Genomic DNA, 25,095 nt, shown 5'->3' with positions numbered 1-25,095 from the left:
GCTGCCAGTCGTTGGGGGCAATGCAAAGCGCCGGACTGCATATCTCGATACCCAAATGTCGTCGAGTGTAGCAAAAACATCGTGTGCAGATGATACTGTGAAAATGACACGTCGAGGAACATAACTTGGCACTTGGCGCATTTCATCCTACGGTTTAGGCGGCATGCCATAGAGGGGTCGAGCACGGGCAATGTTTATAGACAGCGGACGCACGAAGTGAGTGAGGTGGGTGGATAGAAACAATCGCTCATCGCGTCCATATAGTGAGTGAATGAAATCCAGCATTATATCGCTGCTGAGGTTCCGCTAGGCTTTGAGGATACATCAAGATAAAACAGATGATGGGTGCATACAGTCCATCTATGCGTGTCACGGTATCGGAAGAATCGGTCCCTGGCTCTTCGGACCGGTGCGGGTGGGAGCGGCAAGCCGTTCAGACTTGAGGTAAAAGTGCGACGGAGGACTCGGGAGGGGGCACCTGCGACCAGAACGGTTATCGGACACCTTGGTCGGCGTCGGGTTCCTGCAGCATGCATATAATTGTTCGTCTCCTACCATAGCCCTTGACTACAGCCTGTAACGGGATCGTCGTCGTGGGGTAAATAGCGGAGAGCTCCGATGTCCGCGCCTGATTTGTCAGTAGTAGTGCAGACGAGGGGATTGCGGGGTCAATCTTGCTTTGGAGCCACCTCTGACGCCCATAGCTAAACTCCATTCAACCAACCTCGTCATTGGCAATCCACCCACGAAGAAGCAAAAATGATCTCCCAAACCGACATAACCCACCTCAACCGCTGTATAGCCCTCGCCCGCGAAGCCCTGGTAGCCGGCGACTCCCCCTTCGGCTCGATCCTCGTCTCGTCCAACGGTACGATCCTAAAAGAAGAGCGCAACCGGATCATCACCACAAACGACGTAACCGCCCACCCAGAACTCCGCCTCGTGCAGTGGGCGCAGAAAACCCTCTCGCCCGCCGAACGCGCCGCGAGCACAGTCTACACCTCCGGCGAGCACTGTCCCATGTGCGCGACCGCGCATGCGTTTGCGGGGATGGGGCGGATTGTGTATGCGGCTTCGACGGAGCAGCTGGTGCAGTGGAGGGGAGAGTGGGGGGTCCCATTAGGGCCCGTGGCGCCGCTGGGAATTCGGGAGGTGGTGCCGGGGTTGGTTGTTGAGGGGCCCGTTCAGGAGGTTTGTGGGAGGGTTAGGGAGTTGCATCGGGTTAAGCATTTGGGGGGAGAGATTGAGGGTTGATCCTATACTGCCAGACGCGTATGATCCTGATACCGTGGATATTTTCAAAACAAGATAGTAGGATTCACCTCGAACTAGCCACCTACTCTACGAAGTATAAAAAGCACACGTACTCCGTAGGTACTCCCACCCAAGCCCAGCTCCAAGCGCATAAGCCGCGTCGGCCATGCAGTTTGGAATTTCCTGGTGGCATGACTCTGAACATAAGATCGACCTCTATGGACTCGGCCGGAAATGACTTTGACATGCCATTACAACTGCTCGATAACATAGTATTCCGTCCGGGTCACCTGACCTGAATCTCTACATTGTCTGATTGAACAGTGCATACTTCTAATATAAGAAAACACAACACATGAACACCTACACTCAACTAGATAACCAAACTACACAGTATACTCCCCAAGCACCTCCTCTGTCCACCTCCACAGCCCCTCAGCAAGCATGTTATCCTTCCCCAACTCAGTCGCAGTCCCCCCAACACCCACAGGCTCATAATACTCCCCAGTCACCACCCCCTCCGCAACACTCGCCCAGAGCTGATTCCTTACCCCCTGCTCCACCGGTGCCACAACCCTATTCGCCACCTTGCCAAGAATCCGAACGATGAGCGGCGACCCCGTCGCATTGTTCATCAGGTTTGTCCGCACAGCCCCCGGATGAATGGACGCGATCGTTAGATGCGGGTATAGTTTCGCTGCATGTCGCGCCCACAGGACGGCGGCTAGCTTGCTCTGTCCGTACCGGCCGTAGGCGCCTAGGCTCTCGGCTTCCGTGCGGAGCGTGTCGTACTTTATCCCGTCCGGTTTCGGGGCGTACATATGGCCGTGCGAGGCGAGGGTTACGATGCGGACGTCGGCCGAGGGGAGAGTCGCTGTTTTTTCTAGTAGTGGGACGAGGAGTTTCGCGAGGAGCGCGTGGCCGAGGTAGTTTGTCCCGAACTGCAGCTCGTACCCGTCCTTGGTAAGGCCCGGGGGCGTAGCCATGATTCCTGCATTCAGCATGAGGATATCCAGTCTATCAGACTCGGCGAGGACTCTTGCGGCGGCGTTTTTTACAGAGTCGAGCGATGCGAGGTCGAGTTCGACGAGCACGATGTTTGCCTTTTTGGGTAGAACCCGCTGGATCTCTTCGAGGGCAGCCTGCCCCTTGGAGGGGGTTCTTGCAGCGAGGTAGATCTTCGCCGGATTGTGCTTTGCATATTCGAGGACGCATTGCTTTCCCAGGCCGATGTTCCCGCCTGTTACGAGGATGACTTTGCCGTCTAGCGGGGGGATGTCGCGGTCCGCCTGAAAGGCAATAGGTTTCTTGCAGATGTTCATGGCGAGCGGTAAAATACAAATGTAGAAATCTCGATGCTATGAATAGTAACGCCTGACGTGATGTGAGCAATACTCTACTACAGAATATGGAGAGCTACAGCATCAGGGATTTGTATACAGAGCATAGCGTCAGCCACCCCTCTAGCGCCGGTATTAAGGCTGCCGGTGCAATTCTTACGTCCGATTCGCTGATCGCCGCACACTTAACCAGAGCTGGCCTGGCGCACCGTCTCCGCAGTCGCTCATTGGCCATCATCATCAATAGAACGGGGCCTCTGTACTTACCCAACTTTTTACTCTGACTTTGGGTTCATGCACAGCAAATGTCACAGCCCACAGCTGTCTCGTTTGGGAGACCCCGAATCTGGCAAAGACAGATCTGCCACAGGCAATTGGAACATTGAATAAGAGAGTTGCTATGTCTCTGCCTTTGTTTTCTGGGGCTTGTGCCTGTGTTGATGAATTGGTTTTGGGCAGACAGGCTCTTGCAGCAGCAGACTCTCAACGAAGCGAGAGCGACGATGGCAGTGCCAAATGAGATTTCCTTGGCCTCTCCGGCGTGCAATCTGCCGACCCCTTTTTTTGTCTGTGACTGTCCATTCCTGCGGTCTCCTGGATATCTCTTTGACGCGATGAGTAGAGGTAATAAGGCTGCTATTTTATAGTGGTTTCATACTTGGGCAATACTATAAATTAGGATAGGATAAAGAAACAGTATATTTCCCGCGCCTAATCTTAATTATATCTAAGCGATGCACCTCGCCTGCAATTTCCATGAGCTATTTACTAGTCGGATAGGTAACAAGCAAAGGTGAAAATAGCTTCATGGGAGTTTCTGGTCCATTGACCAGGTATGTTAGATACCAAAGTATTTCGGGTACGTAGTCATTATACATTTAGGCTGTGTTCTCTTTCCTATTGTTTAATAACATTTCCACCTGCGCTGCCATGCAGTGGAGAGGCTTGTCGAAAGGTGGCAAGACCTTTTCACGAATCTAGAGAGGCAACTCGGTGAGCCCAAGCCAAGAGCGCGCTCCTATCATACATTCAAGAAAACTTACATTCAGTCATCCATCCAATCATCCAACATGGGAAGGTCGTCAAGGTCCCCAAAGTCGTCGGATACTCGCGAGTCATACGATCCTCTACGATCATCCTGACTGCGAGGACGTTGAAGGTTGCCTTTGCCACTCAACCCCCTTCTTAATGGCTCCTTCCAGTCCCAGTATGTCCAATGCACATCTTTGCTATCCTCGCTATATTCGCCATCTGTCCAAAACTGTGAGCCCGCGTCCTCGAGCATTCGAACCACATCCCTCAGCGATGGTCGATCCGCTGGGTCATGTGAAAAGCAAGGCTCTATCGCGTCTCTCAGCGCTGTAGGTAATAAATGACCCCCGATCCGTTTGTGTGTATCTGTGTCTGAGGATATATTGTGCAGATTTGAACACCTTGAAACAATCAACTGCGGAGGAGATGCAGAGCAGGTATACCCTCTGCATTCGATCAATTTGGTAGCAATCACACCAAAGGAAAAGGTTTCGGCTTTCGGTGACCAACCAAAGCTGCCATTGACTTCTGGAGCCCGGAAATCCAGTGCTCCGTAGCTTGCGCGAGAGTCGAACCGGCTTCGTATCTCGTGCGCGGCGTCCAGGATTTTTCCTTCCCCGAGGTCACTGATTAAATAGTCATACCCGTGAGGATAATCGGGGTCATTGGGGTAGAAACGGTCAGTCACTAAGATGTTGTTCATGTGGAGGTCTCTATATGGAGTCAGTGAGAGTTGTATTCATGATATGCGCCAGGCTGGACTCACCGGTGTAGAACTCTATGCGTGTGAAGGGAAGAGATGCCACCAGCGATAGAGGTCAAGGCATCAATCACGATATACCATGATCGGACGAATGTGACATCCTTGAGCTGTCGGGAGAGGAAGTCAAAGATAGTTCCCTGGGTTGCTTTCTCAAAGACGAGAAACAACTCATCTCTGGTCTGCGATCCATCGTCCTTGTCTAATCCGCGATGTACCGTGGCAACGCCTAGGAACTGGACACATCCTACGGCTCTGCCACCTAGGCTTGCAAAGGTGATATCAATCTGCCATCTCAATCATCTATTAGGTAAAGCTAAAAGCCGTGTCACGGGATAGTGACGCTGACACTTACCTCCTTGACCAATTTCGCAACCGAACTGTGAGAGGCCACATCCTTCAACACTACCGCTTGCTGCTGCTCGTCGGACGCCGTGGTTGCAAGGTATCCAGCCGGTTTGCGCCACAAGGCGCTATAGACAGCTCCATTCTTGCCTCTCCCCAACGGCTGGTCCCACGTAATATCATAGAGCTGGTCCCCTGGGATAACACGAAGGGAATGTGCAAACAAAGGGTTGCCGCTTCCTTCCCACCCTAGCAAATCTCGAGCTGTCGAGTCAGTGGGCCGACCCTGGGCATGGACTTCGACGAGATTACGAAAGTAGCCCAGGGCGGCGACCTTGTCCTGCCGCTTGATGCGGCTACGAAAGCGCATTCCCGGAATAGTCTCGAGAAGGAGAATCGGGCCGTCAGGTGTCTTCTGCGTAATGGCACAATCGTTCTACTTCACCCCGATCAGCACCAGTTTCGAGAGACGTTCAGGGTGTACACTAACCCATGTGTCCCAATACTCCTCAAGTTCCACAACAAAGTCTGTTTCGTCAAGGGGACGTACAGCAAATATTACAGTACTCCCCATCAAGTGATCAGGAAACGGCCATCCCTTCGTTATGTTATACTCGAAAACTTCGTCTTCTGTGTGTAAATGATAATTCCAAGCAGAACCTTCGCGCGGAGGTGTCCAAAGAACCCATTCCTTGATTGCTTTTTCTTCAAGAAATGGTATGTCTAGAGTGATGCCTGATTCTTGAAGTAGCGACGCGTCTGTGCAGTCCAACTCTTCCCACGGTATGAAGTGAAGATACCCGCGTGGATCTTCGATCTTCCGTTCTGCACCTAGTGTCCGGAGGAAGTATTTCTAAGTATTGACAGATACACTTTTAACACCGACGGCAGAAGCATTGTAGCAACTCAGACCTACCAGGAAGGCATCCGATATCTCTCCCTTTTCATCTCTTTGCGGTTGGCCCTCGGGCCACTACTCAAGCTTTGATCAGAAAGGTATGGGAGATATCGGCATGACGGCTTACCTCTTGCACTGACGAATTGGTTGTCTTTCGAGTAATAGACAAGGGGCGAAAATCACCTTCTGGGCGAGTCACATTGTATACAGACTGGAAGGACATGTCTCGTACTAGGACGTGATCCACATTCTCACTATTCCCCGGTGAGATTTGCTTGATGACAAACTTGCGTATCAACTGCCATATATCAAACGTTCCGTCTGGGTTGGCGATTGTATCCGTGAACTCCCACTCTAGCCCGACGAGTGCGTATAATCTCGCAACGCAAAGCCACAACGAAGCGTCGTCTGGGTGTGGTTTGACCTCGATGGCCTCGACACCACTCGCCTCAAACTCGCTTAGGAACTCTTGATTCGTTCTCTCAAAGTCCTGCGCTCGTTTTGCATTCTGTTCAACGTCTTCCGAGTGTGTCACACTGTGAATGAATGCTTCGTATGCTTTTTTCCTGTCACCCTGGTAATTCTTTTCGATGGTCTCGGCGTTCAAGAACTCTTCCAGATAGCCCTTGATCCGCACCGACCACTTCCATTTCCCAAAAACCTCTCCCGTTGGTATATCCAATACATGGTCATGGTCAAGCGCACCCTCGACCTCCTCGAGAAGCCGCCGCTCGAATTCACCAAGGTGTACAGAGCACTCCAACATGTTGAAACTCGTCTAATGATCGGGTGAAATGCTGACCAGGCTCTTCCTGACTTGCAACCCCCGCAGTTCATGGTCCCTGCTCAATGCCACGTCACATGCTGACTAACCTGGGTGTATAGCATGGCTTGTTATTAGGCCACTATCAAATAAGCTTTGTGCGTTTGGCTTAGTCTTACAAGAGTGCTGAGTCTGGTTCTACCCCTCAGCTTCAGCAAACCTGGACCGAGCTACACTACACTCTAATCGAATCAACTCCCCGTCTACAACGCGATCAATAATGCCAGCAGAGCTCGGTCTCGCAGCGTTTGATGTTGCTGCAACATCCATCCATCTTCTGGCATTCATCATACGGTCAGCTCAAAACGTGCATCAGCTGCCTGCAGAATGCGCGCAGGTGAAAAGTATCGCCGTCATATTAAAGGCAGGGCTTGACGCGAACCAAAATGTCTTGGATCAGACCTTGGCTTCAAAGCTGAACACGGTCCTGCAAGAGGTCTTGCGGTTTGTCGCTGAATGCGGACAATCAAACCTAGGGCAGCGTGCTTGGGAGGTCATGTGGAGACGCCGTTTGCCAAAACTCCTGAATGAAATGATGACTTGGGTTGCTATTGTCCAGGCCGGGGCCACTGTCAGTGCTGAGATTCAACTTTGTTCTCCTGATCAGTTGTTTCATGTTGGCTAAATATTGTTGCACTATAGATGTCCACTCGTTCCGACTTGCTAGGTCTGGCAACGAGGATGGGGGAGAATCAGTCTCGTCAGCAAACTGATCTAGCAGCGATCTTGGATAAACTCCGAATTCTCGATGACCTGAAGAAGGTGGCAGACCGGCAAACTTCACCAGAACTGAAGATCGATTTCCCAGAGGACGATACCTGCCTATCGATCATGGGTGCTGACGACCGCGGGCAACTGTTATACGGGATCCTGACCTCGCCGAGCGGCGACCAGACCCAAGTGGTCTGCGAACCCATACAGGACAACATTATGAACTATGGTCAGGCCGGCCCGCGCCATGTGCTGATTTATGCTCGGATATCAGCCAACACGCTGGTCCATCCATTCTACGGGATTGCGCAGCGGCAGGGACGAATGTGGGCTGTGATGAAAGACCTGAGGACGTCAAAGACGCTGGCGCAGGCGATTAGGGGTACTCAGCTTCCGGCCTCGGTGCTGGACAGAGTGGCCATTGCGCACCAGATTGCGACGACAGTCGAGTACCTGCACTCTGTCGAGGTACTTGTCAAACGCCTCTCCGACACCAAGGTGCTGCTTTGTATAGAGAACAACTCGATTACACCTTACTTGACTGATTTGGAACAGGCTCGTCTGGTATGTCTATTTAGTCCACAGCATCGTATCTCGTGTCTGACCAGTTCTAGTTCAAAGAGCACACGAGTGGGGGATGCTATGATATCCGTTATGAGGCATCCGAGTTTCGGGGGCTACCAAACAAACAACATAGCGTCTACATGGATATCTGGAGGTATGGAGTGGGCCTGCTCTGACACGTCGACTCTCCACCACCCTTGAAAGCGGAGGTAATGAAATAGCTACTGACAAGCGGCGCAGTCTAGGAGTCCTAATCTGGCAGTGTGTCACTGCAACATTCCCCTTTGGCGCTTCGGAAGAGGTAACCGATGGTTCGATGGCTGACCTAATTCGTAACAAGGTCGCACAGGGTGAACTACCATGGAGAACAGATGCCAGCAATGCTGTTCAGAATGATCGAATCCTCCAGCAAGTGATGCAAGTGGTGGACTCCTGCTGCAACCCCAGGTACGATCTTCGACCAACCGCCGCTGGGGTCGCACTTTCCTTGTTTGATATCATCACTCTCTCCGTTATGGGAATGGGACTTTCCCCGCAGATTAGTCACAATGAAGCTGTGAAAGATCGAGTATCCAAGATTCTTGAGACTGAAAAGACCACCCCGGAAGCATCAATCTCAGATAGCGACGTGAAGGATCTTGTACGTCTCGCGGATGGCGGCGACGCAACAGCTTCCTATCTTCTTGGCAAGGCTGTGATTCGGAAGAAGGCAAATCCGGAGCAAGCCGGCGAAGCGCAGGCCTTCTTGCTCATTTCCGAGGGAAGTGATTTGCAGCAAGGTATGTCTCGTCCACTATATTACTATAGAGTCTCCTGTCAGAGCCGTAGCTGAACAGTTTACCTTGATTCTAGAATTGCGTGCTCGCTCTGCGCTGCCACGGCTAGAGTTCGCTTTCCAGGCCGGCATCAAGGCTGCGGCATATCCTTTGGCGCTGGCCCATAGTGCGCTCGCGAAGCTGTATCAACGACAAGCAGCGCAATACAAACAATTGAGCTCCCTACCCGCTTAATTTCTTGGCTTATCCCGTCGACAGGTAAGAAAATAAGGGCTAGTTCCTTGGTCGGGTCCTATCTCAGCGTTATCAAACCGCGTTCTGATCCATCTTGCAGGGGCGGTTGCGAACTTTTGAATTGTAAGCAAAGAGCCTAGTGAGACCGCCTCTGAATTTGCGTCGCGTAATCTGCGGCCTATCTCTCAAACTTACGAATAAATTTGTTGTTCATGTGACACACGAGAGCCTAGAAGAAAACAAGCTTGTTAGAGTATAGTAACGCGCGGTATTGCATATCTACAGTATCGAGATGACTATAAGATATAACAGTAGGTGGAAACATAGCAAGTAGCTTAGCCTTGATTGATTTAGGTGATTACATGCATCTAGGCATGTCTATCTATGTGATCCACCTTAGTTGTCCCAGCATGTTTAGTTCGTGGATAGACTTTATTAGGGAATAATCTGCCAACCAAATAGCTCTTTAATTCTTTAAACTCCGAGTCCACATGACTGACCCGCTTGCTCCAGCCGTGAATACTAAGCAATTGGCAGACGTAAGCTTATGAAACCATGGCTATCTAGCTCAGAGGCGTCTTCATGTGGACATGGCGCTTTAGATAGCCTCCTGCACACTAATCGCCGCTCCAGACTTTTTCTGGACTCCCTGGCTCTATTATTATTATGGTAATACTCTCCAGGCTGCCTCAGCAGTGGGGCATCAAGGAACTGCTAGGTCTCTCATTGACAATAGAGCAGGCATTAACGCGCTAGGCGGCGACTGTAGTGATGCTCTTCAAGCTGCCTTGAAGGGATGTTATGAGGAGATTGTCAAACTGCTCTAAAGAGAAAATACGTGCAAGACCAATGACAGCACTGACGCACCCCGAGTACACCATGGAAGTAGGAAAGCCGCCGTATTTAGACCCGGACCAGATGAGAGCCCTGCGGGGACAGGAATGATACCTAATACCATATCACACGCGGAGTGACTGCACGTTGCTGGGACTTTACCTTTTTCCAGGTCCTGCTGGCCGACGGGCAACGATCCTATAGCGGCTGGCTGCTAGGTCCATGAGTGGGCCTCTTGCCAGCCTGCCAAGTGTGCTTCCCCATGACCTTAATGTGGGTACTTGTGATAGTGATAGAGGCCTTGCTGGCACTGCCTTCCATCTATGTAGACTAGATTGATGAGTAGTCGGGGTCGTTGACGGTTTGGAAGGGTATAGGGCCCCTGGGTGGTGTTGGATTTTGAGGATATAGCCCAGATAATAGGTTGAGTTCCCAAGGTCTTCAAATGATGCCTGTGTGTAAATGGCTTCTAACCTCCTGGAGATATAGCTCATGTTTGTATTATAGCTGCTTAATAGTACATATCTGTTCGAGAAGATCTGGAGTTCTATCTTCTCTAGGATTACTTAGGAAATCATTGTCCCCTCCCGAGGTCCTGTCCTGCCAATATGGAAGGCGGATCCCCTCTCTCTTTTCCTCTTTTTTTTTTTTTTTTTTTTTTTTTCCCCCTTCCGCGACGTACTTCTGGCCGGGCGATCCTCCACCAGGTCATCGCCTCACTCCAAACGAGTCTGCACCAGGACGACACATTCTCCCATGGCTGGCGGGCTTGTCTGATGCATGCCGATTAAATCAAGCCCCTAGTGCTCGATTAAAACCGTCTGAGCGCGATCGGCCCTCGGCAGCTAACAAGTGTACTACGGATATCAAGGCGTCCAACGCCATCCCCCTTCTCCCCGGGGCCCGGGCATATCCTCGAGGCGCGCAGATTCGCCCGTGCGGTAATGATCACTGCGATTTTGGGCTGAACTTGCATTGCTAAATACAGAGACCACATCGTGAATGGTTATAAGAACCCGCTCAAGTCCGCTGACCATTGCGATCATTATTTTCAACATGTCAAGTGGTCTGTTATGCATTCTGTGGCTTGCGGCCGAGCGGGCAAGGGTGCGGGTTGCCAAGGTCAGTGCTCAGATGGCAGTAGATCAGGGAAATACATGTACACCGTATGCACCTTGCACTGGGAACGGAATCGCGTGCAGGCGAGTTGAGGGGCTACTGTCTACACGTGAGTCTAGAGTTGCATCAGGTGGGGTTTATCAATCCAGCCATTTGCTGGTGCTTGATACGTGCGCAAGAGTAGTAGTCTAGCTAGCCAGTTCATGCGTGATTCATGTATGTGAATCACCCTGTGTTGCGTTGCAATGGGCTACTGCAACGTATCGCCGCTAATGCAAGACACACTTGGCTGAAGACTCGTGTCCTGTCCATCCGGAGCCAATAGGCGAGTTCTGCACCCTCGTTGGAGCAGATTACGTTTTGCAAACCCAGATTCAGGTGAGAAAGACACGGTTGTGTCCCTTTGAACTAGTCAATCGGACAGATTCGCACTTCTCCTAATTAATCTCAACTTGAGCAATCTAACCACCTTTAGACTATAAATGCTGCCTCTCCTTATCTGCGGAGACGAGGCTCTCTTGGTCAAGCATTTAGGCCAAGGCGGTTCCGTCTTATCACTTTTACGGTCATTTCAATCCTACCAAGTATATATACTAGCTGATACGGCAACGCCGGAGAACCATTCCCAAACACCAAGATGGACTCCATATCTACACTTCCCATTGTGGAGGGTGCCTCTGGTTTCCATTACTCATTCTATTTCTATGTCATCATTTTCTTCACCATTGCCGGAGCCGTGTCGGCAAATTTCTCCGCTCTTCGACGATTCATCACAGGCGATGCTCTCCCCGGCATACCCTGCCTTCCAGGCCTCCCCATCGTCGGCTGTTTACTCGATTTCCTCTGGTCGAGCATCCCAGACATGGTAGACAAACTCATCGACATTGCCGGGGAAGACGAAGTAGCCTACTTCTGGGCCGGTCCGTCTATTGTCGTACAACTGAGCGACCTGTATCTTATTAAAGTCTTGCTCTCCAAGCCAGACGAACTCGCTGCGCGAGAAACTCCAGGTGTCTGGACCCCCTTTGCCACATTCCATCATGTCCTGGGCGGTGCCACTCCATTCACCTATACCGGCCGCAAGTCGCGCGAAGCAAGGCGCCATATCCTCGCGGCCTATGCGACTCCGCAAGCGTTGTCCGAATTATTCGACTTTGTAGTCCCCTACGCGGACAAGCACGTGAAGCGCTTGGGAGAAGCTCCATTCCTGGCTGACGAGATTACAAGTCTACGACACTACGTGGAGCTCTTTACTGCCGACCTCTGGGGCGATCTCTTCTACGGGGCGAAAGAAGAACAGGCGGATATCATGAAAATCCTCCCAGCAATCGATGACCTGTTTGAGCAGTTTAGCAACCCCGCCGCCAACTTCAAACATGCCATCTGGTCGTTTATAAAGCACAGAGGATATAGCTGGGCGCCGGACTTCAACATCACGCGTCAATTCCAGACCCTCCTCACGCAGAGATTCAACTCACTAGCAACCACAAATGGCCGCCTGGCGGCCAGCTACCTCTGGAAACTCTCGCCGGAAAAACACAAGACAAACCCGTGCGGCCTGAGCGACCTCGCAGTTGACATGGCGCGCTTTAATATCGTCGGCGGTGTCCAGGGGTTCCGGCAGGTGATTCCCTGGGTGGTTCTCGAGCTCTGTCGGCATCCGGACTTGTACCAGAGGGTGCACGGGGAACTGGAAGACCTGTGTCCCTCTGGCGATGCAGAGGACATCGCCTTTGCAGACTTCCAGACTCGCACTCCATACCTCGATGCCGTCATCAACGAGGTCCTGCGCCTGTATACGCCTGTTCATCTCACCGCACGTGCGACGATGAAGGATCTCACCATGACGACTCCCACGGGCAAGAAGTTTACTATCCCGCCGGGAGTCATCGTCTAATTTTCCATTTATCACCTACACACAAGCGAAGCTCTCTGGGGAGCAGATGCGAAGGAGTTTAACCCAGAGCGGTTTCTGAAGATCAAAGAGTCCGGCGAAAGCCTGGAGGGCAGGTTCATACCGTTTGGGTATGGACCGAGAAGCTGTCCGGGATTCAAATTTGCTCCATTGACTATCAAGCTATACCTCGTTCTTTTGCTGCGCCGCTATCACATCGAGTTGCGTGATCTTGCGATGGATATCACCCGGGATGGTCCTCTTCTGGAGGCTGTGGCAAATAAGTTTAGGTTTACGTTGCGGCCGTATGTCTGATTGAAAATATCATTTGCGTCTTGACAAGGAAATCAACTTCGCTGTTTACTAGATGCTGTCATGCATGTTTGATCCGGGCAGTAGATGAGGGCGCATCGGTATCTCGAGTTTTCCCTTTCAATATCGTCCACAAATCTCGCCTTTGAAGATCACACGAGCTTAAAGTAGGGCTCGAAACAAGGGGTGGATCTGGTGGAGATAAGGGAGCAGAGCGCAGGAGGACAGTTACTAGATTTAAACATGGAGATTTCTCAGCTATTTACTAGACAGAATCAGTCTTCAGTCTCGCCTTCATCACAAGGTATCCTCCAAAAAGGCTAGTGTTCCACAGACGGAGGCTGGCTGTCATCTCCCTCATCCTTATACGGCCAATTCCGCCAGCAAATCTCCTCCTGGCCCGCATCTGCCTGCTGAACCATTTCATGGAACTGCAAATTGCCCTGTACAGCCCTCTTAAAGTTCTCTAGTTTAGTCCCATTCTCTAGATCAATACCTAGGTGCTCTAACCCAGGCTAATAGCTGCTTAGACTTATTCCACTCCTACAATTTATCCAGCGCAGCTTCCTGTTCCTAATTACTACGCTTTACCCGACAAGGTGGGTGCCAAGGAGATATTGCTTTATACTAAGGGGCCAGTAATCCCCACCAACACAGCACGCAGATTAATCACGTCCGCGTCCCAGGGATACCCCGTTTTGTTGAAGCAGATACTACTATAAGCCAAGGTAAGGCATTCTTAACGCATCCATGTGCTGGTGATTGTGTATACCTGTCACGGCTGTATGGTAAAGGTTTGCCTCCTCTAGACGAAAGGTATTCATGGCTCGTCTCTGTTCGTCGATGCTCATCTCCTCGAATCCATCAGGGGGAGAGAACATTGGCTTAATAGCTCTGTACAAGCTATGGAAGGAGTAGAAAATGAATACTATACAATACCAAAGTGGATAAGCAGCATTCATAAAGACTAAGTGAGAGTTAGTATGTAAACCCCTCCCCAACAACCTTCTTGCTAAGCCTCCACAGCTTCTCGGTCTTAATGAGCCTCGTTACTCGGCCCTTAGTATCACCCATTAGCAGGGTCATGACGATCTGGTCTCTTGAAAAAGCGCTGTTGTGCTCCTTCAGCTCTAGAACAAACGCCAAATAGACATGCACCACGACACCTTTTTCCAGCGTCCAAAAATTGGTTTCCGGCATTCAGCCTGCTAGTGGCCATGGTAGCGGTGGACTACAACTCAACAGTTTATGAATAGTAGCTACCCACTCTGAAATTCAATGCATACGTATGCAGTTCCAGAAATGAGACTACTAACGCAGTGTCGGACAATATAATCCCAAAGACGCATATAAATCATCCCAGGATGCTGATTAAAAGGTATGAGCCCTTTGGGCCCTTGACGAGGCTGAGGAGCCGTTACCAGTTGAGAGCAACGACTGCCTTGAAATAGATGTGAGACTTTCGGTGCATGCCAATTGTTGTGGGCAAGACAACAAAGCCTTATATTGGGAAGGGTGTTTCGGGCTGGGACTGGGACTCTTTGATTAGAAGGTTGTATTGTCAGACGCCATGTAGGGTTACTGATATCAATTAGGGGGGCGTCCCTAGCACCCTCTCTACGAACCGTGGTAGCCAGCAGAAATAACCTCAGCGCCTCCTTCAAACCCACTTGCCTATACCCTAGCCAGTTCGGAATATGCAGGCAACTCTGGATAATCTCGACCGCATCCTCAACACTACTCTAAAAACAGCCCCATGCTTAGCCCTGGTCTTCGCCCTCTTCGCCGGGCTCTTGTTCAACAGGTACCACGCCTAGCACAGGGTCCCACTAACCATAAATCTCATGGCCTGTAAATATAAAGGTCTTCACATGGCAGATCATGTCTCTCTTAAACTTCCCATCCATCTTGATCACCAACGTCAACGCATGCTTCTCCGAACGCTCTTCAAGTACGCCTTGAACGCAAGATCCATCATCTTCCAACTACCCTCCCGCCTCAAGGCTCGACAGCCTCTGCTCGAGGATATGCGAGCTGTAAGCATTCTGGTATGTAAGCACAGCGCAGCAAGCTAATTGGCTTGCAGACATGTTCCTTGGAACCTTGGGTCTGGTGAGAAGATCGCCAAGCCAATTCTCGATGGCGATTAGGGTTACTGATTGGTGGATCGATCGACTTGATGGGAACGAACTGGCGAGTTATAGTGAATAAAATACAGTCTAGTAGGCAGTGTACTTGCATCTTCTGTTGGAAGAAGGATGGAGGCATGAAGAATGTGCGTAGATGACATGGTGATCGATAACAGGATGGCCTATAAGTATTGATGGGCTTTGCTTGCAGGGTCCATAGACGGTACGGTCTATAGGCTGGACCGGTGATATCAATCCACTTTGATCGATCAACGCAGCCCTACACAAAGTGCAAGAGCCCCAAATCCCGAGGTCCAGGCAACCTAGGCCCAGAAGAAGACACCTGCTTGCCAAGAACCTCTACGAGACACCCTCCGACGTATACCTCTGGCCCTCGAACTCTACCTGATGCCATAGCGTAGCAAAAGCTGTGATCGCCTCACGCGAGCAACCACAGCATCCACGTGGTATTGGTGGAAATACCCATCGATCACCCAAATTAAGCGTGAGCCGCTAGCGGGCATCTGATGGAAGGTCGAGCGAGGGGGAAAGCCAAGAACCTTGGGATCTATTCCCTGCCGAAGGTTGCAAAAGCTAAAGTGGGGTACTGTAATCTATCTCACCTGCATGGATCTTGCGAAGGCGGATCCAAACACCAATGAGATTACTCATTTTGCAACAGGGTATGCTAACCACGCTTTGCCTGTTGGGAACGGAGACAAAGGCATTGAATCTTCGCTACCTTGCTATCTTGACGAACTATACTCCGTAGGGTTTTAGACCCTGCTTTTGGACCCAAAGCATCGCAGCCGCGGGCCCACACCTCCATGAGCACCTGCCCCCCTGCAGAACCAACAGTATGTCTTGTAGGACACGATTTGATTCGACATAAGCGAGTTGCAGAATCAATCAACAATATTTCGTCGTCTACAAGTGACAACGCCGATACCGCTCATCAAGGCGGATAATCCCAACACGCAGTAACAAATCAAGAGGCTAGATCGTGAATAGTAGATCCAAAGGTCCCCACCCCACATCGGGCTCTGAGGTGAGATCCGGAGGTAGTCCGGAGCTCGGAGCAACACAAGGTACGGAGCCCTAGGCGGAGCTGGGAGTCATGCGCCGCCCACTGCACTCGATTGCGATTTCATCAGGCGTGCAGCAATCTCACCTCAGCTTTGAGCTCTGCTATGTGATGTATGGCATTGCCATTGATTCAGTCGGGCTCGGTGTAATATGCCACTTAGCCTATCGCTATCTGGAGCCTGGAAAATCGGGATGTGGAGTATTTCTGTACACAGCCGATATCGTGTATGCGGGGGGGTGGTGAACTGCGACTTTTCGCGAGGCGATCGCAAGCTATCGTCGAATGTGATTGTCGAATCGAACTCGATCGACACCGCGCGCGTCGCGCCGAGGAGTCTCCTCAAACGAGAGCGATGCACTTCTAGAACCCTCAATTCGACCATGGGAGACGGAGGATCCCAAACCCCGACTGCATACCCTGGTATCGGGTTCCGAACGGTGCTATCTTGCATTAGTAGTTAATGCAGGTAATCTAGACAGATAGCCTATACACGTTCTACAATGTGTACTTTGGAGTAGTGCTGTAGAGAAAATGGCTGATATCAGCCAGTCTGGACCCCTGTCCCTACCCCTGCCACTACCCCTGCACCTCCACCAACCAATCACACTAGCCAACCATCTACATACGCGCTGATATGATTGCGCAAGCTTAGTACTTACTAACGGATCTTCTCCGTCGCGAAAAGAGTACATTGGCAGTGTTCCAAGCCTTAGGCTCCAGCTTTCTACCTGCGCACAGTACCCATGTAGTTAATCACGAATCAATCCCCTCCGACACAATCACTCGCACTGCCTACCTCCCCACTCAAGATCACCGGGATTATACGCAGTAGCGAATCCGGATAGCGCCCGCTGGCGCGCCACCCGCTCTCCCAAGTATCTTCAGAAGCACCAGCTCTCTGCAGCTTACTTGAGAGGGGGGGTTCACGGTGGCATAACCGGCACACTCGAACAGGGCTACTCTGGGCGTATCGCCTGCACGGACCCTGGGGGCTGGATTGGAAGCCTGGAAGCCTGAAATGTCACCGCCGGCTACGTGGGTGGGAGGCGATTTCGTGCTCGGGTCCACGCTCGGCCTGATAGCTGAAAGCCACGATTGCGAAGGTTTCGTGGCCAAGGCTGGGTGGGCACTTGTGACTGATCGTCGACTTTCATCGGCCTCGGTGTCCTATCCGAGAAGCCGTAACCGTCGCCGCACCCGTCGTGAGGATTCTATAAATACACACGAAACAGACTGCAAAAGTTTGAACACGAGCGGGCGGAGTAGACACGAAACCTTGAGGCGCAGAGGAACCTGAGACAGAGCAAGTCCTCGGAGAGTTATCGTCGTAATAGTACGTCCAACGAAGATCGACAGAGCCGTCCGTGTCTTGTTAGTTCCTCCCGTCAGCGACCCGATCGAATCACGAGCTGTGGGAAAATCAGCGGGAGAATAACCACAGCCTATGCCAGAATAGGCGATATCCATCCACCTATCATCGGTGGGTTGACTCCATGGCGGGGTGATTATTGGACGGGTGCTGAATCCTGCGGCTGGGGCTGGACAGTGGAAGTGCCCAAGTGCAGGGTGGGTCGGGGTGGATTCGTCAGGGCTAGACAGCAACAGTTTAGGAGATGCGTTGTTAGTGCGTCAAGGGTTATCGTCTTAGAGGTCTAACCCTCGTCGGTTGATTGTGCGCTCTTGCTGCTTGTGCTTGTCTGTCTGAGTGAATTGTCTGTCTAGTCTGTATGGGTGCTCTACCCTCTGGAGTATCTTGTCATAATGGTAAATTACATGCATGTCTTCGTGATAGCCGCCCAGGTCGAAACGGCCTGCAAACCTCAAACTCTATGGAGCCCTGTCCCGTGTGCAAGGGTCAACACGAGGGGCCTGAATCAACCCTCCCAGCTCCCCAGTTCGCTAATAATCCTTCTCGTCCGTCGCTCCGTATCGGCCAGCATTCCGTCCAGCATGTTCCGCTGCTTGAGCGTCGCAATCGCACTCGCCAATTTCCGCGCTTGTATAGTGAGTAAAACGCGCACCACTTGTCCATATTCCAGCCGCGATTTGATCAAGTACTCGCCGACAGCGCCCGTGCCTGCCGGGAGCTGCTGGTGAAGATCGCCGCCATGGCTGCTGTTGTTGCTGCCGCTGCTCTCTGGACTGCCGGCCCCTTGCAAAACACGAGCGTAGTGACCGACACCCTTTTCAAAATACAGCGAGAGGCGCTCTAGAATCAGTGCAAGGAGCATCGAGGTCGCCCGCGGTGTGGGGCAGCGTTCGCACGCGAGCCAGGCGTGGAACTTTGCCAGTGCGGCTTCTTGGTTGTTCAGCACGACGTCTGCGGCCAGTTCGGCGTCGTTGTAGTCCTTCAGCTCGAGCTCTTCCAGCATGTGCACTGCCGCTTCGGAGCAGGAGCACGGTTGCTGCGTGTCGCCGAGCTCGGCTTGGATGTCGAATAGAATGTTCTTCGTGTTGGTAAAGGTACTTGGTAACGGGGCAGGGTACGGATGCGACGGTGTCATCGAACCCCGACTCTGCGGTACGCACAGGTTCAGCTCGTTCAGCGGCGAAAAGGACGGTGTGCAAAGCTGATCGAGGCCTAACAACGTCAGTCGGTTTTTTTTTTCAGCCTCAGAAACGAGCTGAGGTGACACATACCGTATCCAAAGTTTTCATCGAGGCGAAGCATGTTCAAAGATGGGTCATCGGAGCCGAGATGGAAAAACTCGTGGTCGGTCAAGGTTGGAAAGAATGATGGATGATCTAGCGATGGTAAAGGAAGCGACGAGGACAGCAGCGAGTCGACAGGGGTTGAACTTCCTCCGCCAAATGTCGTGGACGTAGGCACCGATGACTGACATAAGTCGGGACAGGGATCCATCCTGTGAGGCGTTGTCGTCCCGCTACTCTGCTCACTGATACTGGGTGGTTTGCCCGAGGCAGACGAGGTCGAAGGACTGCTGGTGTGCGATTGAAACAAAGTATTGCTGCTTGTCCGCTTCCTCCCTGAACTTCCTCGCTCCGTCGGTGCCGGGTATACACAATGTGTTCCGTTGGTGCTGCATCTGGCGCAGCCAGTCTTTTCTCCAGTGCACTTGACCTGTTGAAATCAGCGCGCTGCTTTTTCGGCGGTAATGGATTTTGAGATGGACCTTTTTCGCGCGACACTCTATGCAAGCCAGTCGTACTTGTCGTCGTTCGCCGAAATAATGCGTGCTCGCGGGCATAACCCATACGTCGTCGCCCAAGTCGCCCTTATTGTATGATATCGTGGCAAACATGGTGTATGTGTGTGAGTGTTGGACTAACGTTGGGTCTGTCCAACAGTGAGGGGCAGTAGATGCTGATATAGTGTAAGCAGGCCTCGCAATAGATTAATCTTATATCATCCAGGCTGGGCGTCTATGTCGCGACAATTTACCGAGCAGATTAGCATCGCCAGCACGAGGTGGGGGCCGTTCAGATGAGATTCCGCAGATATTGCAGGCTTAGTTCCAGAGTCCAAATCCTTCTGGCCCAGGCAGAGCTCCGCCTTAGCCTGCCGCTTGGCTGGTGCCGATGTGTGTTGGTCGCAGGCTAAAGAAACGAATCATCCATTGGCAATAGCGAGGAGAAGCCAACAGGCCCAGCCAAACTCTTGCACAGGACTTCTTCAGACCAAAAACGGCACCCTTCAGCCGCAGCTGAGCGAATCTCTAGCTCTGACTGGCTACGAGTGTCTTCAGCACTGGCGGGCCAAAAAGGTTACTTTGTGAGGAAGCCATCGAGGAGCTTGACGAACAAAACGGGTATCGAACGGTAGCATTGGTGGGGTGGGGGGGGAGATCAAGGCTTAGAGGTTGATTATCTGCGTAGAAGCCAACTCGGAGACTTCCCGCCAAGCATCCAATCGGCTTCGTCGTGGTCGCAGCCTAAGAGAATGCTGACCTTGAGCACTTTTATGGTCGCTTCCGACCGACCAGGCCTATTGATTCCATTCCATGAGGCCAGGCGTGGTACCAAACTTGTGCCCGTTGCCAACACTGGACGGTGCATGGATCAAAAGACGACAGGTGCTGGTGCTGTTCTCGGAGCCCAATTTGGCCACTCTAAACGATTGCAGGATCCTGATCCTTGCTCGCGGGAGCTCGGTGGCCAACGGACAGCTCGGGAGAGAGTGCATTTTGATCCTTCGTAGAGGTCCTTTTTTCCGAAAATAAATTGGACCTTTCTGGGGAAGTAGTTAGAGCTCATCGAAGAACAGCGTATTGCTGGCCTTGATTCGGCGCGCCACTAGATAAAAAGGGTAAATGTAACGACTAAGCCAAGGCCAGCTGCTGACTAGAGGTATAAGACTAGTCATATAGCCTCGATAGCGACTTGTCCAGTCAGATGCCCTTAGCCTAGAGCCGACAGGGGCACCACGTACTCACTTCTTGCACAGTCTGAACACGGTCGTGATATTTCAAGTGATGGATCAAGAGATTCATTGTCATGTTTGGCGTTGATATTTGAGCGGAGTTGGAGGACTCAATCAACCTGAAACTCGCGTTTTTATGCTGGGGCTTGGGGCACTTTCCGGACCACAGCTGTTGTGATTCGCACCTTTCCCGTGTGTCCCTTCAAAGCATTCAACAGCTTCTGACTGACATTCTCAACAAGGCAGGAAGGGAAATCTCAATCATATTAGTATCTCTGGCGCAAATCTCGGACACCGAAGTAACGCCTTTGCAGAAGAGGCCCGACCCCGGACCGTTGTCATACGACCAGCCAGAATCGCATGTTGACAAGGGCGCGCATGGCACGATGGCATTCAGGTTGACGTCTCAATAAGGTGCATCTGCATATGCGACACAGATCGGCGGGTCACGTCCACTGGGCCCTGCCCAAGGCTTCCAGAAGCCAGGTTCAGTCCGCTTGGGTTCGCGTCGGTGGATTAGACGCCGTCCTACCAGAAGCTGTACCATCCGGTCGGTATACAACGCGGTGAAACGAGGTGAGGCTGGGACCCTGCAGCAGCAGGTCCGTGATTGATCAAGGATCGAGCGAGGATCGTGATCATGGCCGCACTGGCGTGACAACAAATCCACAGCGGGATTCGTCCCGGTCGTTCATCCGTGAGTATATTTTACACCACGGTAGAAGGCATGCATAGTCCTTGGAGCGGTCAGAGCTGCAGTGAGGATTCCTCCAGCGCTAACACTCCAAGCATTCAATGTCCATATTCCCTTCTGGTACACGTCTTTCGCCTACTAGCTCACTGCCGGGCCACGAGAAGGCCCGGTCGATCTTTTCGTCTGCAGCTCCATAGCATATTCGCAACTGCACGACGACGATCAGGAGGCTACCTGAGACGTCGTACTCGCATTGCGACGACGCATCCGGTACTATACTACTTCGGAGTCTCGGCAACGCACATCAAGCATAATGCACCTCATCCCCGCACAAGCCCGGAGCACTCTCTCCCTGTATCCGACTCGTCACAGACCATCCCTCGGCAATCAACCCCAACGATCCAAGTGCAGCCTAGTGTTCTGAGCCGCGACTTGTCTATATTGTAAGGTTGTAGTCGAGAGTAACCGAGCAGCCCTAACTCGGGCAAAGCACTGAAATGGGTAATTGTCGTCCGGCAGACCGTGGAGGTTTCGGTCCGAGCATATCCGTCACGTAGTAGTCCAGTAGGGCTACAATTTCCCCGGGCCAATCACGGACTTGGGCTTGTCAAATATTTGGACCGTCCTTTGTGGCTCACATCAGCCACTCGAGCGGACATCTGGAGCCTCGGCATCCATTCTGCGGCAGAGTTCAAGGCAAGCCAGACGCATAAGCAGGCACAGATGTACACCTGGATAGTGTATTTCAGGTCCTGTAGCGTCATATTATGGCGAATGGATTTGTATTTGCCAATTGAGTGCTCTGTTCGCTTGCAAGCCTAAACCTGACAAACAGCAGTGATGAACCCAGGGAACCAGACACAAACCATCCATGCCAACTAGAGACCCCTTTAAGTCAACTAAGCACAAGTGGGAGTTTTCTGTGCATGTCGATCATCTGAGACGGAGGATATTGACGCGCTCTTGAAAACTGTGAGGTTGCTTTCCGAGGCGACGATGTTTGCAGCACTCAAACATGCTTCTAGGCCAATTTCCAAGCATAAACCGATGGAATGGTAGTGTCTGTCTTAACCATGGAGTGAGCCAAGGCAAATCATCATGGTGGACGAACTTACTGATGACAAAAGGCTGACGACATCAACCTCCTGCCTTGCACTACATCAAGCCATCTACGCGTCTTACAGGGTGCTGCACCGAGCACCTTGCTGCTGAGCGAGCAATTCGAAGTGTTTCCAGGTCTTCATTTCTACCTAGCAGCTGTATGGTTCAAGGCGACAATCGGCGCCGCCCACTCCAAAAGAAAAAAAAAAATCCTCGATTCGGAAGGGAATCGAAAATCCCGCTCTCGTCGTCTGGCACTCATCATCTGTTGTATTACCGTCGGTCAGGTCGGCTGCAGGGTCGATCGCGCATTCATTCCTCTATCCGTTGTTTTCTCCCCCTGCCACGCAAGAATTCTTATAAGGATCACACGACGAAGCAGAACCGAACTCCGGGCGGCGGAGAGATGCCAAGTATCCGCACTAGTATCCGGTGCCAACGATCGGGGCTTTAACTGAGAAGGACAAGGATGACGCTGTCGCCTCGTAGGAACCTGTACGATCATCCACCGTCAGTATGGGCTCGCAATCGGGTACAGGAGTGAGCAGTACATCTTGGAAATGAACCTATCCTTGTTCACTGGCCGTCCCTTGCCGGCCTTCTGAGGTTCCGTCCACATCTCTTTCTGGGTATTGTTAGCGGTCTGGTTTAGCCAGAAGTTCGGCAGAAGGACATACGACGTTCTCGAGGACCCTAATGAGCGAATAGTCAGTAATCGAATTCCAGAAGCACAGCAGGGCAAGAAAACATACATGTTGCTGTGACGGTCAAACGCCTTGACACGAGCGAGCCTATCTCCATTGTAAGCACTTATACCACACATCGATATCAGTTAAAAGGAGAGCGACGCACAGTTTGCGATTCGACCGTAAACTGATCAGGACCTGGGTGTTTGTCCTGACGGCCGTCTGGAGAAGCGACAGGGGACCGTTGCTCAACTCATATTCCTCCTGCAAGCCATTAGTCCGATCCACCCATTCGAGCAGTTTTCCCGACGGCAAGATATTCGGGAGGAGGAAGCACGTACGATCTGGGCGATTTCATATTCCCTAGAAGAGGAGCGCAGGTTAGTTTTCCGCCAGTTGCGCGAAATGGGGACAGGAAACTTACGTGCACTCTGAGCGAGGCTTTTGGAGGAGAGCTCTGTAATTGTTATTAGACGTGGACCGGTATGGGCGGTTTGAGACGTACTGGATGTTTGAGTCGGCCATTGTGTTGAATGCGTGAGCTGCAATTCGGTCTGTCGGTCGCAACTTGAAATGATAGTGATATCAGCTCCAGATTTGTGGTCACGTGCATTGTATCTCCGGCCCGGCGAAACATAGCTCCGGGATGCTGAAATTGAGATCACGTGCCAATCACCAGGTTGAAGTTGGCGACAGGCCTGCGAATCTTCTTGACAAAGAACATTTTCCACGAATGATATAACAAACTCAGAGAGCTCCAGCCTGGAGCTCGTGCGCAGCCGCTGTGCTCTCTAGACTTCAGCCTTCAGGGTTCTATCTATTTTGCTCCACAAGAAGTCATCTCACGCTGATGGCCCACTCTGTAGCCAAGCAAAGAGCCAAGCATCGCCGCGATATATTGTTGCTTAACCCCTTCAACAAGATCAAGAAATTCATGTTCGCCTTGCTTTAACGCAAATAAGGAAGCCTAATGCTTTCATCTCCTGCATCCGCCTATTAGCTCCCTTCAAACAGAACGCCAATGCCCTTGTAAATTCAGCACAGCCCCCACAGGCAGCAACATTCCCCTCACTATAACCACCCGTATCCAACCCCAACTCAGAGGACGAAAACAAGACTCTTCTAATACACAAGCAGAAAGTAAGGAGATCATGGGTAAAAGCAAGATGGGCAAACGCAACGACATCATCAACACCACCTTCCCCAACTCTTCCCCCGCAATCACGCGCTCCAAAATCTCCACATCAGTCATCTCAAACCTCACCCACTCCGACAGCATCCACCGCTGTACTCTCTCCTCCGTCACTATCACCCGTCTGCCAGACGTAAGCCCAACGACAAAGGGCAGCGCCACGACCTCCCTGCGCCGCTGCGTAGTCACCAACTCCACCCTCTCACACACATCCGGGCGCCGGTGCAACGTGGACGGAAGCACACTGCACAATGTGCGCGCGGCGCGGTCGCTGCAGGCGACGAATTCGACGATGAGTAATGTGTCCAGTGTACGGCGGGTGCAGGTGGTGAATTCGACGGTTACTGATGGGACTGCCATGGCGAGGTCCGAGGCGCGGGATAGTGTTGTTGCGGAGAGCGCAGTTTATCGGTCGGCGTTGGAGAAGAGTCGGGTTGTTAAAAGTCGGGTGAAGAGTTCGAGGTTGAAGGACTGTGACATTACGGATTGTGTGATTCTGAATACGGATTTTACGGGGATGGTTTTGAGGAACGGGGTTTGGAGGAATGGGAAGTTGGTCGGTAGTGTTGGGGAGGGGGCCGTTGCTGCCACTAAGGACGGGAAGGTATGTTTCTTTCATGTTTCTCATCTGGAGTGATAGTGATGCTAATTTTCCATAGAAGTTGGAGCTACCAGAGAAGGTCGAGACGAACCCGGAAGGCTGGATGCATGACCTGGCATCTGAGACGGAGAGCAGTGTCTGTGACGACAGTGAGACTGAAGAGGAGGATGAAGACCTTCCACCGCCGTACAAGCCTTGATATCTACTTTCGTTCAATGATTGCATGATGATGATGATTGATACCTACTACAAGTTGGATCTTGCAGATGAAATGAACAATGCCATTTTTGATGTTTGAATTCTGCCTTGGAAATTGCAGTTTAAACTA

The 25,095-nt window shown here is 51.7% G+C and overlaps 8 protein-coding genes across 8 annotated transcripts; 4 read left to right on the top strand and 4 right to left on the bottom strand.

The window, feature by feature from the left end:
* The first annotated feature begins 647 nt into the window (after positions 1-647).
* BJX68DRAFT_222984 (nucleoside deaminase) lies at positions 648-1,523 on the top strand. Its single transcript, XM_071038066.1, has one exon. It carries the CDS (start codon positions 760-762, stop codon positions 1,252-1,254), a length of 495 nt encoding a protein of 164 aa, XP_070905723.1. The 5' UTR covers positions 648-759; the 3' UTR covers positions 1,255-1,523.
* A 117-nt stretch (positions 1,524-1,640) lies between these two features.
* BJX68DRAFT_260444 (oxidoreductase, short-chain dehydrogenase/reductase family) lies at positions 1,641-2,576 on the bottom strand (the record flags this gene model as incomplete). Its single annotated transcript, XM_071043890.1, has 1 exon — positions 1,641-2,576. The coding sequence occupies one exon, from the start codon at positions 2,574-2,576 to the stop codon at positions 1,641-1,643; it is 936 nt and encodes a 311-aa protein (XP_070905722.1).
* An 877-nt stretch (positions 2,577-3,453) lies between these two features.
* On the bottom strand, positions 3,454-5,026 carry BJX68DRAFT_222982 (kinase-like domain-containing protein). The gene is made up of 4 exons (XM_071038065.1): positions 4,742-5,026; positions 4,393-4,680; positions 3,638-4,339; positions 3,454-3,571 (listed from the first exon to the last, which is right to left on the bottom strand). Exons 1-3 carry the CDS (start codon positions 4,780-4,782, stop codon positions 3,640-3,642), a joined length of 1,029 nt encoding a protein of 342 aa, XP_070905721.1. The 5' UTR covers positions 4,783-5,026; the 3' UTR covers positions 3,454-3,571; positions 3,638-3,639.
* Positions 5,027-6,603: 1,577 nt separating this feature from the next.
* BJX68DRAFT_9606 (kinase-like domain-containing protein) lies at positions 6,604-9,029 on the top strand. Its single transcript, XM_071050080.1, has 5 exons — positions 6,604-7,023; positions 7,095-7,727; positions 7,778-7,881; positions 7,968-8,506; positions 8,580-9,029. Exons 1-5 carry the CDS (start codon positions 6,673-6,675, stop codon positions 8,735-8,737), a joined length of 1,785 nt encoding a protein of 594 aa, XP_070905720.1. The 5' UTR covers positions 6,604-6,672; the 3' UTR covers positions 8,738-9,029.
* A 2,298-nt stretch (positions 9,030-11,327) lies between these two features.
* BJX68DRAFT_260441 (cytochrome P450) lies at positions 11,328-12,587 on the top strand (the record flags this gene model as incomplete). Its single annotated transcript, XM_071043889.1, has 1 exon — positions 11,328-12,587. One exon carries the CDS (start codon positions 11,328-11,330, stop codon positions 12,585-12,587), a length of 1,260 nt encoding a protein of 419 aa, XP_070905719.1.
* A 5,210-nt stretch (positions 12,588-17,797) lies between these two features.
* Positions 17,798-19,524, bottom strand: BJX68DRAFT_9355 (uncharacterized protein). Its single transcript, XM_071050039.1, has 2 exons — positions 18,753-19,524; positions 17,798-18,693 (listed from the first exon to the last, which is right to left on the bottom strand). The coding sequence occupies exons 1-2, from the start codon at positions 18,973-18,975 to the stop codon at positions 17,987-17,989; spliced, it is 930 nt and encodes a 309-aa protein (XP_070905718.1). The 5' UTR covers positions 18,976-19,524; the 3' UTR covers positions 17,798-17,986.
* Positions 19,525-22,405: 2,881 nt separating this feature from the next.
* BJX68DRAFT_222971 (mRNA splicing protein SMD2) lies at positions 22,406-23,557 on the bottom strand. The gene is made up of 8 exons (XM_071038064.1): positions 23,480-23,557; positions 23,399-23,431; positions 23,316-23,337; positions 23,141-23,238; positions 23,041-23,079; positions 22,966-22,981; positions 22,840-22,913; positions 22,406-22,781 (listed from the first exon to the last, which is right to left on the bottom strand). Exons 1-8 carry the CDS (start codon positions 23,497-23,499, stop codon positions 22,739-22,741), a joined length of 345 nt encoding a protein of 114 aa, XP_070905717.1. The 5' UTR covers positions 23,500-23,557; the 3' UTR covers positions 22,406-22,738.
* Positions 23,558-23,698: 141 nt separating this feature from the next.
* BJX68DRAFT_222968 (uncharacterized protein) lies at positions 23,699-25,051 on the top strand. The gene is made up of 2 exons (XM_071038063.1): positions 23,699-24,770; positions 24,826-25,051. Exons 1-2 carry the CDS (start codon positions 24,126-24,128, stop codon positions 24,964-24,966), a joined length of 786 nt encoding a protein of 261 aa, XP_070905716.1. The 5' UTR covers positions 23,699-24,125; the 3' UTR covers positions 24,967-25,051.
* The last annotated feature ends 44 nt before the right edge of the window (positions 25,052-25,095 follow it).

Source organism: Aspergillus pseudodeflectus, assembly GCF_044049435.1.
Source record: "Aspergillus pseudodeflectus strain CBS 756.74 chromosome Unknown BJX68scaffold_1, whole genome shotgun sequence".
In the NCBI taxonomy this organism is placed as follows: domain Eukaryota; kingdom Fungi; phylum Ascomycota; class Eurotiomycetes; order Eurotiales; family Aspergillaceae; genus Aspergillus; species Aspergillus pseudodeflectus.
The sequence above is the reverse complement of the archived record's forward strand: the minus strand, read 5'-3'. Positions and strand labels throughout refer to the sequence as shown.